At 49.3% G+C, this 11,961-nt stretch overlaps 3 protein-coding genes across 3 annotated transcripts; 1 reads left to right on the top strand and 2 right to left on the bottom strand.

Annotated features, from left to right (window-relative positions):
• Nucleotides 1-8: 8 nt before the first annotated feature.
• On the bottom strand, nucleotides 9-2,373 carry UREG_04944 (uncharacterized protein; the record flags this gene model as incomplete). The annotated part of the gene is made up of 4 exons (XM_002584209.1): nucleotides 9-256; nucleotides 309-950; nucleotides 1,026-2,195; nucleotides 2,259-2,373. 4 exons carry the CDS (start codon nucleotides 2,371-2,373, stop codon nucleotides 9-11), a joined length of 2,175 nt encoding a protein of 724 aa, XP_002584255.1.
• A 550-nt stretch (nucleotides 2,374-2,923) lies between these two features.
• On the top strand, nucleotides 2,924-8,328 carry UREG_04943 (DNA repair and recombination protein pif1; the record flags this gene model as incomplete). Its single annotated transcript, XM_002584208.1, has 12 exons — nucleotides 2,924-3,484; nucleotides 3,581-3,718; nucleotides 3,783-4,027; nucleotides 4,067-4,198; nucleotides 4,250-5,064; nucleotides 5,198-5,303; nucleotides 5,445-5,464; nucleotides 5,587-5,991; nucleotides 6,113-6,669; nucleotides 6,735-6,942; nucleotides 7,068-7,148; nucleotides 7,199-8,328. 12 exons carry the CDS (start codon nucleotides 2,924-2,926, stop codon nucleotides 8,326-8,328), a joined length of 4,398 nt encoding a protein of 1,465 aa, XP_002584254.1.
• Nucleotides 8,329-8,938: 610 nt separating this feature from the next.
• Nucleotides 8,939-11,884, bottom strand: UREG_04942 (uncharacterized protein; the record flags this gene model as incomplete). The annotated part of the gene is made up of 4 exons (XM_002584207.1): nucleotides 8,939-9,282; nucleotides 9,337-9,879; nucleotides 9,974-11,440; nucleotides 11,584-11,884. The coding sequence occupies 4 exons, from the start codon at nucleotides 11,882-11,884 to the stop codon at nucleotides 8,939-8,941; spliced, it is 2,655 nt and encodes an 884-aa protein (XP_002584253.1).
• Nucleotides 11,885-11,961: the final 77 nt, after the last annotated feature.

Raw genomic sequence — 11,961 nt, 5'->3', positions numbered from 1 at the left:
CTGCGATACTAGGGTGTACTTGCTTGGAAATTTAGCGGTACAACCCATTTATTCCCGAAGTCGACTCCATGACGCCTCCTGGTTCCGAATTTCCTCCACGCTGCTTGGCTGATGCCAACGTCCGCGACGGCAAGTTGCCAGGTATCGCCTTCGCCAGCAACCAACGCATTAACTAAGCCTGTTTTTGGAGCGCCCAAGCAGACAATGAATTTTGCATTAACTGCTAAGCGGGACCCTTGCACAAGAGTTGATTCGCCTAATACATAAAGTCAGTAGAGTCCGGTCGAAAGGCGCGAGGCGATACTCACCGGAGGACGCTGAGCGTGCTGTTGGTATGTCAATAGATAGTATATCGATTCCGCTCCGATTTGACCAAGAGACTATCTCAAAAGCAGTTTGCTGATCATCTGTCCGCAAGTCTTCAAAAGCAACATGCATGCCAAAGAGCGCATCCACAACAAGCTCAGGTACATAGTCTACGGCTGATAGCCTGTTTGAAATATCCCCCCATCTTAGCACTTTGCCTCCTGATCTTTTGAAAATGTCGACCTGCTTGCGGAAGCCATCCGCAAACTCATTTTCCCGGTCAAGCCCCAAGACACACAAGTTGACCCGGTAACTGTGGTTCCGTAAATGCCTCGCGGCAGCTACTGCACGAGAACCAGTCCGATGGTTACCGGCAAAGATTAGGATACTCGAAGATACGTGAATATTGGAAAGTAGAATAACTGCTTCTGCGATGCTCCTTCCGGCATTTTCAGTGATAATATCCTCTGTCAAGCCGAGCTCTGAGATGGTCAACTGTTCAATCTCTAACATTTGGAGCGGGCTGACGCTTGGACAGCGTCTGTTCGTTGCTGCTATATGAAGAGAACCGCCAGCTGAGCTGGAGGATCCCGTCATTGGCGAAGCTGTATGCGCTAGCTGCTTTTGCGATGGTCGTGGGCTAGCTGTTCGGGTCGATATCAGTTGCCCCCTTGATAAAATAGTGACATGAGACGGGGGAGCCGAGGGGTTTATCATACCGCTGCCTTTGCGAGACGGTGGTGCATGAATTGACACTCTAGACCGAGCCCTGCTAGAATTCTGCCCGTTGCTAAATTCGTTCTCACTAATGTCATCTTCGTCGGTTTCCCCTACCTCATCATCCCACCTTTCCTTAGTCTCAGGAGAAGGATCGAGCACGTTCTCTGTATAGTGTAGGTTCCTCCCACCATTGGTTCCAGGTCTTGCTCGTCTATTATAACTGACCAATCGTTCTTCGTCAGCCGTGGTATCGTCATTTCTAATTTGGTCAAAAACCCGGCGTTTGTCGAACTTGGAAAGGTTAGTCTGGAAGTCGAAATCGCCCAGCTCTTGAATATCCGTTGCATCCTCAGTTGCCCAGCCATTTTGTTCTTCAGTGTGGCGCCTGTGACGCCTTTTTGATTGTCTTGCGGTGCCAGGACGGGAGGACCTAGTGTTTTGGGCTGGTTCTACGAATGCCGTTTGTCTCCAGCCTTTTGATGCCGGGCTGCTCTCCGTAGCTTTAGTGTGCAACTCGTTACCCTCCGCTCTAGAAGTTTGCAACGCGGTTTCCTTTGGTAATTTTCCTCTGCCACCTCTTCTACTTCTCTTTCCTGTATATTTGAGAGGCACTTCGAGGGGACCGGCGCCCTGTCGACCCTCCGGGCAAGCTTGCTCAGTTGCATCCTGGTAAACAGTTTTTTCTTCCATTATGCCGTCACCTCCTTTTAGGCTCAAGCCATTAAACGGAGCACTCAATGTTGCAGTAGCGGTAACACTGTCCGGTGCACTTGTAAACGGAACAGTCTGTGTAGCGCGAGATGGGGCTGGTAGCTCATGACCCTCAATCATGATAGGAGACGCGACAGTCGGCGTCTTCGCGAGAGGCGGGATCGTGCTAACGACATTCTGAGGTCTATTTGGTGGTTTTTGATAGCTTAGGATTGCTGGATCCACGAACTGCTGCAGGCTTGGTTCGACTTGGGTGAGGGGTGAATTCGAAATGGGCCGCGATACTTGTGCTTGATATTGTGGAGGGGCGAGAGGGGACGCGCTATGGAACGTTGCAGCTCGTTGGGTGATATTGGATGCGGGTGCAGTGCTTTGGTCCGCTGATAGCTCCAGGTCCGCGATACCAGGAGCTTCAATGTGATACAAGGGGAGATTCTGGTTATTCCACAGCAAGGTTACTGCCAATCCAGTCAGCTGCAACGTACTCGCAAACGAGCAGGGCAAAGAGACTTAGCACACACCATCTCGCAATGTCAATCGCTGCCCAACGACGTCGGCCACTACGCCCTGCACCTGGCAGTTTGGCGGGGATCTGAGTGTGACCAGGACGGTGTATCCGACGAACTGCTCCGCCATCCTTCAAGCGAGGGTATCGGTGATGCAATGAGGACAGCACCTAAAACTAGAAACTGGAATACGATCAAAGGTAGTTGCTCATATCAGCATTTTCCCCAGGGAACAAGCAGGCCGTGAATTGAAGCTTGCTCTCTTCACTTTGCACCAAACTGCCCTTGAATGAAATACGCCGTTGAATGACGCTAAGCAGTCACCCACGTGATCTAATAGACTGATGACTAAGCCGATATACAACAATAGCTTCACGCGTCGGCGCGACTTTGGAACTGCCGGCGAAAAAGCGCGAAAAGACGACATGATTGTGTCCGCTGATCATACATCTGAGTTGTTGGACAAAAGATAATTGTTTATGCTTCGTCCATGCTTGAACCTACGAGTCACAGCCTGCTCTCTCTACCGTTGTACGTTATCGCGGGCGACGCTCCGGCTCTCTCCCGGTACTCCCTTCCAACGGTCAAGTATGTTTACGAAAGCGCTCCGTGAGCACAAGGAGCCATTGAGGTCACTTCCATCGGGTCAGTCGCGGCTCAATGTGGCTCCAACCCTACCAATGAGTTCAGTCGTAGGAGGAAAACCCAAATTCGAACTGCCGCAAAGCTCTCGAGAACCCCTAGCATCCCTCCACAGCACGGTATACTTTGATGAGAATGACTTTGAAGATGACGATAAATTTGATTTCAGCGCTCCCATTCTTCCGCCATCTACGAATGAGCAGCCTTTAAAAGCCTCCGTCGCCGTGTCTGACAACAAAGCCAAGGCACGCCGTGTTTCTGAAGATGCCCACGTTGCTCGAGAAGCCGCCCCGCCTAGCAGCGTTCCTTTGCCATGGTCTTCTTCGCCCCCTGCACATTTTCAGCCACCCAAGAAACGTACACTGCCTTGGCTGGAAAAGGAGCCTGCAGCCCCACGGATCGAAGAGAAAAATGTCAAAACTCCAGTCGCAAAGCCGACATCGTATGCTTGGGATAAAACATTAAGTGCTGTAAAGGAAGAGCAAAAGGAACTTCGAAAGCAACAAAAACTTCGAGCTGCCATTGAAAAGCAAGCACTGGGACTACCAAAACCTACATCACGAGTTGCTTCCATTTTCCTTAGTGAGGAGCAAAAAAAGGTGCTTGAGATGATCGTACAAAAAGGCCAAAGTGTATTCTTTACTGGATCTGCTGGAACTGGAAAGTCGGTCCTGATGAGAGAAGCTATTCGGCAGTTGCGGCAAAAGTATAAGAAAGAGCCGGATAGAGTGGCTGTGACCGCGTCAACCGGGCTAGCGGCCTGTAATATCGAAGGCGTCACGCTGCATAGCTTTGCTGGCGTTGGATTGGGGAAAGAAGATGCTACTGGACTTGTAAAAAAGGTAGACAGTGATATGTCGATTTGACTCTAGGGAACTGCTGCTGAAAGTGCGTTAGGTCAAACGTAACCAAAAGGCCCGGAATCGGTGGCTACGGACAAAGGTCCTTGTCATTGATGAAATATCAATGGTGGATGGTGAATTCTTTGACAAGCTAGAGGAAGTGGCCCGAAAAATTAGGAACAACGGACGACCGTTCGGTGGCATTCAACTGGTCGTCACTGGAGACTTTTTCCAACTGCCACCGGTCCCTGACTCTAACAGAGAAGCAAGATTTGCATTCGGCGCAAATACGTGGAATACGTGCGTTCATCATACGATTCTTCTAACCCATGTCTTCAGACAAAAGGATCCCGAATTTGCCTCGATGCTAAACGAGCTGCGCCTTGGGCAAGTCAGCCAAAGTACGATCGATACATTTAGACAATTATCTCGACCCCTCAATTTTGAAGACGATGTCGAGGCAACCGAGTTGTAGGTTTAGTATGAAACCTTTTGATGCTCTATATACTAACATTACGATAGATTTCCAACCAGGCAAGAGGTGGATCAAGCCAACTCTGCTCGAATGAATCGCCTTTCAGGCGACACTATACCTTTTCATGCTGTGGATTCAGGAACCATTCAAGATGTACAAATGAGGGACAGGCTGTTGTCTAATTGTATGGCACCTCCTGTAATCCATCTCAAGAAAGGCGCCCAGGTCATGCTCATCAAAAATATGGACGAGTCGCTGGTAAACGGGTCCCTGGGCAAGATTGTTGCGTTCATGGACGACATGACCTATGATCATTATACAAGGCACGAAGAGTCGTATCACGATGCCGATCACGGCCATGAAGACGATGAGCCAAGCCGGGCGCGAAAGAAGATCAAGTCGATGGCCTATGACCCGAAAAACCTTGGCACTACGACCGCTAGGTTGTGGCCGCTAGTGTCTTTTGTTTTGCCGGATGGCACCGAACGTCAACTTCTCTGTAGGCCGGAGACCTGGAAAATTGAATTGCCAAACGGTGAAGTTCAAGCTCAGCGAGCACAGGTGCCATTGATCTTGGCTTGGGCCTTGTCCATTCATAAAGCCCAGGGCCAAACACTTCAACGAGTTAAAGTTGACCTTGGGCGGGTTTTCGAGAAGGGCCAGGCATATGTTGCACTGAGCCGAGCCACTTCAACTGCTGGACTTCAGGTTACGCGCTTCGAGTCCAAGAAGGTCATGGTTCACACGAAAGTCAAGGAGTTTTATGGAAACCTATCTACTGCCAATGATGCCAGCGCTTCCAAAAGCAAAAGCAAGAAACTGACAGCCACAAAGAGTGATGCTGGCATCCCCGGTTTGGATAGTGATTTAGAAGACGAATTGTTAGCACAAATCTACGCTTAGGCGTTCTTGACCAGCTTATTCGGGGGATGATCTTTGCAGCATTTTGTACCATGGCTTTGCTGCGGCTTTATTATCTGTACTGATGGCAGTAGACCACATCTACTACGTTTGGATAAAATATATCATTCCCTGCACGGCATCCGTATTCTGTGTGATATCTCTCTTCGAGTTGAAGCACTTCCCAGTCATCCAGCTTATGTAATAGGGGCTGCAAACCGGAGAATAGTTGATCCCGAGCTAGCCCCTTAAGGCTAGCGCGAGGGCTAGGGCAGACCGAAGATATCGTCATATCACAGCGGTTGCTTGCAGTCAACCTGAGGTTTGCGCTGACGGAGAGAGACAGTTCGCGTCTGGTTACGGTGGGTGCAGAGTGCTGAATAATGATTCCACTGCCCTAAAACATGAAGCATGGCCGAGGATGTAGTACCAAGTATGCAATGCCTCGTTTTGTTTGTCTGGATAGCCAGCTGATTGACTGTAGACAAGGAGCTACCCCTGGCGGGGATGATTCTCTGCTGTACCTCCATCCTTCCTGAGCAACGGGTAAGGAGTAGCCGTCAATTCGAAATATTCGCTTTACGTGTGCTAATCCTTTGCTTGCGTTCAAAGTCACATTTGGCTGCAATTGCAGCTCAGATGGGCGCCACTCACAACTATGACCTTACCTCCGATGTTACCCATTTAATTGTCGGCGATACGAATACTTCCAAGTATAAATATGTGGCTCAGCAACGGAGTGACGTCAAGGTGGTCACAGCGGAGTGGGTAGAAGCTGTTCGAGCATCGTGGCTGTTAGGCGGGGATACGGACATCCGGGCGCTGGAGGAGGAGCACAGGCTACCAACGTTTGTCGGATTAACGATATGCATTACTGGCTTTGACGACCGTAAGTGAAGCTAACCTGGTTCTGGAGTTATACTGACCGTATTGCCAGGGATTTTTAGGAATAGCCTCCAGCAAAAGATTAATGCTAACGGAGGGGAGTTTCAGCGAGATTTAACTAGGAGCGTCACACATCTCATTGCGTCTTCCCGGAGATAGCCAGAAATATAAATATGCAATGATGTGGAACATCAAGGTAGTGAGCCTCCGGTGGCTGGAGGATAGCTTAGAAAGGGGGATGATACTGGACGAGAGCCTCTACGATCCATTACTGCCCCTAGAGCAGCAAGGTATTGGTGCATGGAATCGCGCGGCCCCAATTCAAGTGGAAAAGCGACCGAAAGCTTCAGAAATTACTTTCCAGCGCCCTCGCAAACTTCGGAGAGTCGCTAGCGTAAAACTAGGAGACCAAAACGAAGGGATATGGACAGACATTATGGGTAGTAATTCTGCTGGCCTGAGTGAAAACGAGCTTCTCGACGACCTGGCCGATGCAACGCCGAAACCTCGATTGCAGACAAGCATTCAAGCGACGAGGTCTTTTGCAAGCGAAACGACTTTCGGTGAGCCTAGAGATAGCATAACCCATGGTATGTCTGTGGCACAAGCGCAAACTGTAGAAATCCCACGCGGAATTTGGTACAAAACCAAATTCTTTATATCTGGATTTACTACAAAGCAGGTAAGGCGTTTTCAGATGGATGCTCTAGTAGCGCTCCAGGTAATCAGTGTTAACGATATCCTTAGAACCAAATCTTGAAGAACCACATTCTCGCTCGCGATGGCGAAGTTGCTGCTTCCATCGAGCACCTTTTGGCGAATGACGCGGAAGTGGATAGCAAACAGTACATACTCGTACCCTACAGTTTACCGCAGTCGGATATCCCATCTACTGCCGACTCGGAAGATGAGGTTGAGATTGTTACAGATATGTGGATTGAAAAATGTCTACATAGTAATTCATTTGTGCCACCAGAAGCACATATCACGAGCACCCCGGTCCCGAGGTTCCCCATACCAGGTTGGTTTCTTCATCCCGGCTGACAGCTCACTGCTTGCTAACACTCGTCCCAAAATTAGCATTCCAGGAATTGAGTATATGCTCCACAGGTTTTACCGGTATCGACCTCTTGCATCTATCTAAACTCGTCACTCTCCTAGGTATTACTGCCATTTGCTTTCACACTTCCCGCCTATTAACCATGATCTAGGCGCAAAGTACGATGAATACCTGACCCCAAAAGCGTCAGTGTTGATTTGCAATTCAGCCAGCCCTAACGCCGAAAAGTTAAGACATGTTCGCCAGTGGAATATCCCGGCGGTGCTTGCTGATTGGCTTTGGATCTCTGTTCAAACAGGTGACATAAAGCCTTTCGAACCTTATGTAATACCTAGCCGGCGATCATCAAGTATTGATATCGGGACTTCTGGGGGCGAACACAGGGGCTCGAAATTGGGCAGGCAAATGGAGCCGGAAAGTTCAGAGAAAGTTTCACAACAGTTGTTAAAAAGCCAGGCTGGGTATGGTGGCGGGCCCGATGAGGATCATAGTCCACTTGAAGCTGGCCCGGAAACGAACTCTCGTGCTTCGCCTACTAAATCTCCATCACATTCCCCCGATCTAGCGCCTCCAAAAACTGACAGCAAGGAAGACAAACCGACAACTTCTTCAAACTCTCTAGACTTCGCCATTAGTGAACTTTTAAGGCAGAAACGGAGTCGTTCCAAGCAGCCCAGCTTGTCTGACCAAGCTGCTGGTAGCAACGCCCCGCCCCAGCGGCGCAAACGGCTATTTGGCCGCGCAATTTCCAATTCATCGCTGAGCGGGCCAATGGGGATGTCTCGTGCATCTTCTATAGATACAGTGAATGAGGACGGCTATGGTAGTGTTGTGGATAGCCTCAATAGCCCTTCTGCGAAAGGACTTAGCAAAGCGCCGAGCTTTGTATCGTTTCCACCACGCGTAGCAGCGGCAAAGGGCAATGCTAACCCGACTGAAGCTCAGCAGTTGTTGGAAAATAGGTTGCATTTGTTCCGCAACGGGCTTGCGCGCCACGAATCAGAGAGGACGGAGATGGAAGATGAAGAAACGCCGCCAATGACACAGTTGGGTTACGAGGATCCTGACGCTGTGGCGATGCGAGAAAAGGTTATTCAGAGGGCAAGGGAGAAGAATGCCACTGAGGGAGATATAAGGGATGAAAACCAGAAAGGCGAAAGGAAAAGCAGAGGTGGTACTTTAGTTATTGGACAGTTACAAGACAGTGAACAGTTTGCTGGATGGGGTAGCGGGAGGCGTACGAGGTCGAGAAAGGCGCCTAATATCGAGGAAGATATATAAATATTCTTGGAGTTTATGGGAGGTTTCGACCTAGCATAGCGTGACAGCTTTGCGGAGGGTATTTTGGCGTTAAGTCTCTCCCTCCTTTTGAGTAATGTGACGGGACGAACATGGATTCGATGTAGACACATATAGAACCTTTCAATAAGTTCTAACTTGACATTACAACTTATATGGGATGTTAAATGTTTTCCACTCAACAGAATAAGAGAAGAACTAAAGCCCGACAAGCATCTTGTATGTACATAACTTTCTACAAAGCGGGTGATCAAGTTGAAGCCGGCCATTTTGTTTTGCCTGTTTGTGCGGATAATGAATACAGTAGTTGCCCTCATTGCCAAACTGACCTCGTTTGAAACGAGGCCATTGCAGAGTATGACTGTAAGCAGCCGGGGTATGAGTATGCTTAAGGGGCCATAAATCAAAAACGAAGGGAAGAGTAGATATGTTACAGAAAAGGACGAAGACCACGGGGGATGAAAGAAAGCGGTGCCGAACTCGATTCGGGAAAAGAGGCCTTGACAGCAAAGAGAAAAACAAAAGTCGTAAAATCATTCAAGCAAGGACCTAAGTAGGCACAGAAAGAAGCCAATAAACCAGAAGCGGCGAACTAAGCGCCCGGGACGGTTGCGTCGAGGTCAATCGTTTCAACTGCTCGTCTGTTATCGGCGCTCTCACGGAATAAATTGGCAAAATACTTCCGAGCGACTTCGCTCTCATGCTTCACCTTTCCGACTTCAGCTTTGCGTTTTGCAAGGTCTTCTGCAGCAATCTGGAGGGCAGTTTGCAGCCTGGCTGCGGGCATGCGGAGCACACGACCAACTTCAGTCGAAATGCGCGATGCGTTTGAGTGGACGTAATCGACTTCTGTAAGTGTCGCAGATATCTTGCGTGAGAGTCGAGATGGCAGAGACTTTGGAATTTGTGATACCACGTAAGCAGCAGTTAAGAGTGCTACAGATATTAGCATAGATGTAAAACTAAGATTCCATGGAAGACTAAACTTACCTGCTCCAAGGATGCTAGGTATCACCATTCTTCGGAGAGTTTTTGGTCCCAGGATTCTAGCAGCTCCGAAAATGCCATCAATCCATCCGAATCCGCCAAGTGCCCGTCCTCCAAGGACACCAACAACGGTGACGGCCATGCTAGTGCCGGCAACCTTTTCCTGCCGTTCCCAAAGACCTGGGATATCAACGAAATCCCATATTTCAATCTCAGCATCCGCTTGTCGAGCAAGGGAATGTTTCTGTTGTCGGAACATGACTTCGGCACGGAAGTTCAGACTAGGGAATTTGTCCTCTCCAACATGCAGGAGTCCAAGGCTATGGATCATACTGACGCCCTGAACAGATTTGGACCTTGCGTAATCTTCACAGCTAGTGACACACGCAGATATTTGATCCAGCATCGCTGCTTTGATATCCTCCGCATATTGAAAAACGGCAAGAAGGCCGGGATAGTCCACTCCCAAATCGCTCTCCGCAACGTGGGAAATCGCTGTCGAAAGAGTGGAACGGGTGTGATTGTAGACATCGTCGCAGGCACCGTCTATAGATTTATCCAGCTGGTCGCCGATCTCGGCTCTTTGTCTAGTGGGCCTTTTCGTAAGCAGGCACGAGTTCGTCGAACTCTTTTGACATACGATCAAGCTCTGAGGCCGCAACATCGCGATTAACAGAAGCCAGATTGTGTAGGTCATTGAAAATGTTTAAGAGATATGTTCGAGCAGGCGCAAGTTTCGACCGAGAACGTTTTTCGAGAACAAACCGGCGCAAGGCACCCTCCAGAATCTCAAAATCTTGGATCTTCTCTTTTTCCTTTTCTTTTTCTTTGCCCTTGCCTTTGTCTTCCTCGACCTCACCAGTCACCCCGCTGCCGGTGGGATTATCATCATCACCGTCTCCGCTGTCATCACCATCGCCACCTCCTCCAACATCACTTCCACTTGGTGCAACGGGAACTGCGTTACTGGACACGAAGTGTACAAGTTCGGCAGATTCCTTGAATGTCCGTGGACTCAACTTTTGCACTTGACTTAGAATCATCCGTTGGCAACGATTTCTATCCCGAATGTTATCGAATCCATTGACAACAATGAAAATATAGGCTTTTTCTTGAGCAGCGTTTGCAATGAAGTCTCTGGCAGACAGTGTGAAGTGGTTAGCAGCAGAAACGACAAAGACGACAACATCGATTTCCTCTTGACGTGCGAAGACAGCTGTAGTCTTCACCGAGTCAGAATTTAGGCCCGGGGCATCAATAAGGGCGATGTCGACGACTCCATTGTTTAGCAAAGACTCATCAATGCTCCGAATGTCCTTGACATAGACTTTGCACTGCATATATTTCGTGTTGTCAACAACAAGCTCCTCGAGATCCGCTAATGAGTAAACGTCGTAGGTGCTTTCATCATTGCGATTGTATTGCATATCCTTGTGAACTGCATGGACCTCCTCCACACCTCCATTTTCTCTTGCATCGACGACTTCGCAGAAAATGCTGGTGCAGGGCTGTTGGTCCTCGGGGAGGATTTTGCGACGTAATAAGGCATTGCAGAAAGTCGATTTTCCTGCATTGAGATCACCAGTGATCAAAACCTTACTAGAAGTATCGTCTATTCTGTCTCGTAAGGAAAGGAGGTGCTTGAGGCTCTGGCTAACTTTCCCGTCTAGCAAGCTCGCAATAGAGGCCTTTTCGAGGGAATGTACCAACTCCGCTTGTGATAAAGTGCCCAGCTTGAGATCCAATTTGAGGATTGAAAACTCTCGGGCAATTTGCGGCGTAATGAGCCTCGGTTCCGGAGGGGGTCTTCTTTCCGCTGACTGGCTAGATTCTGCATCCGGAGCATTCGCGATCGAAGTAGCCGCTCGTCGCAACGGGTCTGGTCTCGAGGAGGAGGGTTCGGGGAGGTGATCGTTGCTTTCGATATAGGACTTCACTGGCGTAAAATTTGGTCTATTCGGTGGAATTTCACTAGGGACCACGGAAGGGTAATGGGCTGGCCATTGGCGGTTCATCTCCCGGAGCTCTTTCAAGAGCTCCATGGCGCGTGTTATATAACGGCCGAGCTGGGTCCGATTCGCATTGCTGAGAATGTTTAGCAGGTAACCTAAAAGGGGTGGGAGCGCGGGTATACGTACTACTGAAGCTGATGGATGTGGTTGGCGAAAATTTGCCGCTCATGTTGCGCTTTGCGAATATTAGTCCAATGTAATTCCAACACTAAGTACGATAAGGGCAGGATATACACACCAGCGAAATTTGAAGGCCCAGGTAGGATCGGGGTATGCGCCGGCGTTGGTCTATCCTCCAGTAGCCCTGCGTGCCACGCTTTGCTAGAGTCCTGAAACGTATCTCCGTCGACGCTTCCTCCATATCCGGAATCTTGATTCAACGAAGCAATCAAAGACGTTGCATTCTCCGATGTGGTGCCAGATCCTACCACCATGTAGTCGGGCGCATGATGCGGCAAAATTGGTGGGGAGCGTCTCCCATTCTGGCTCGACGATCCTTCCCCAGCGGACGAATCGCTGGGAAAATATTGTTGGCTCATAGCGGCGAAGCAAGCCGTAGTACGTGTCAGAGCGTGTATATTGGAACCCGCATCCAAAGCCGGACTGGTGTCTTCCC

The sequence above is a fragment of the Uncinocarpus reesii genome, genomic scaffold, assembly GCF_000003515.1.
Source record: "Uncinocarpus reesii 1704 scaffold_3 genomic scaffold, whole genome shotgun sequence".
NCBI lineage: Eukaryota > Fungi > Ascomycota > Eurotiomycetes > Onygenales > Onygenaceae > Uncinocarpus > Uncinocarpus reesii.
The sequence above is the reverse complement of the archived record's forward strand: the minus strand, read 5'-3'. Positions and strand labels throughout refer to the sequence as shown.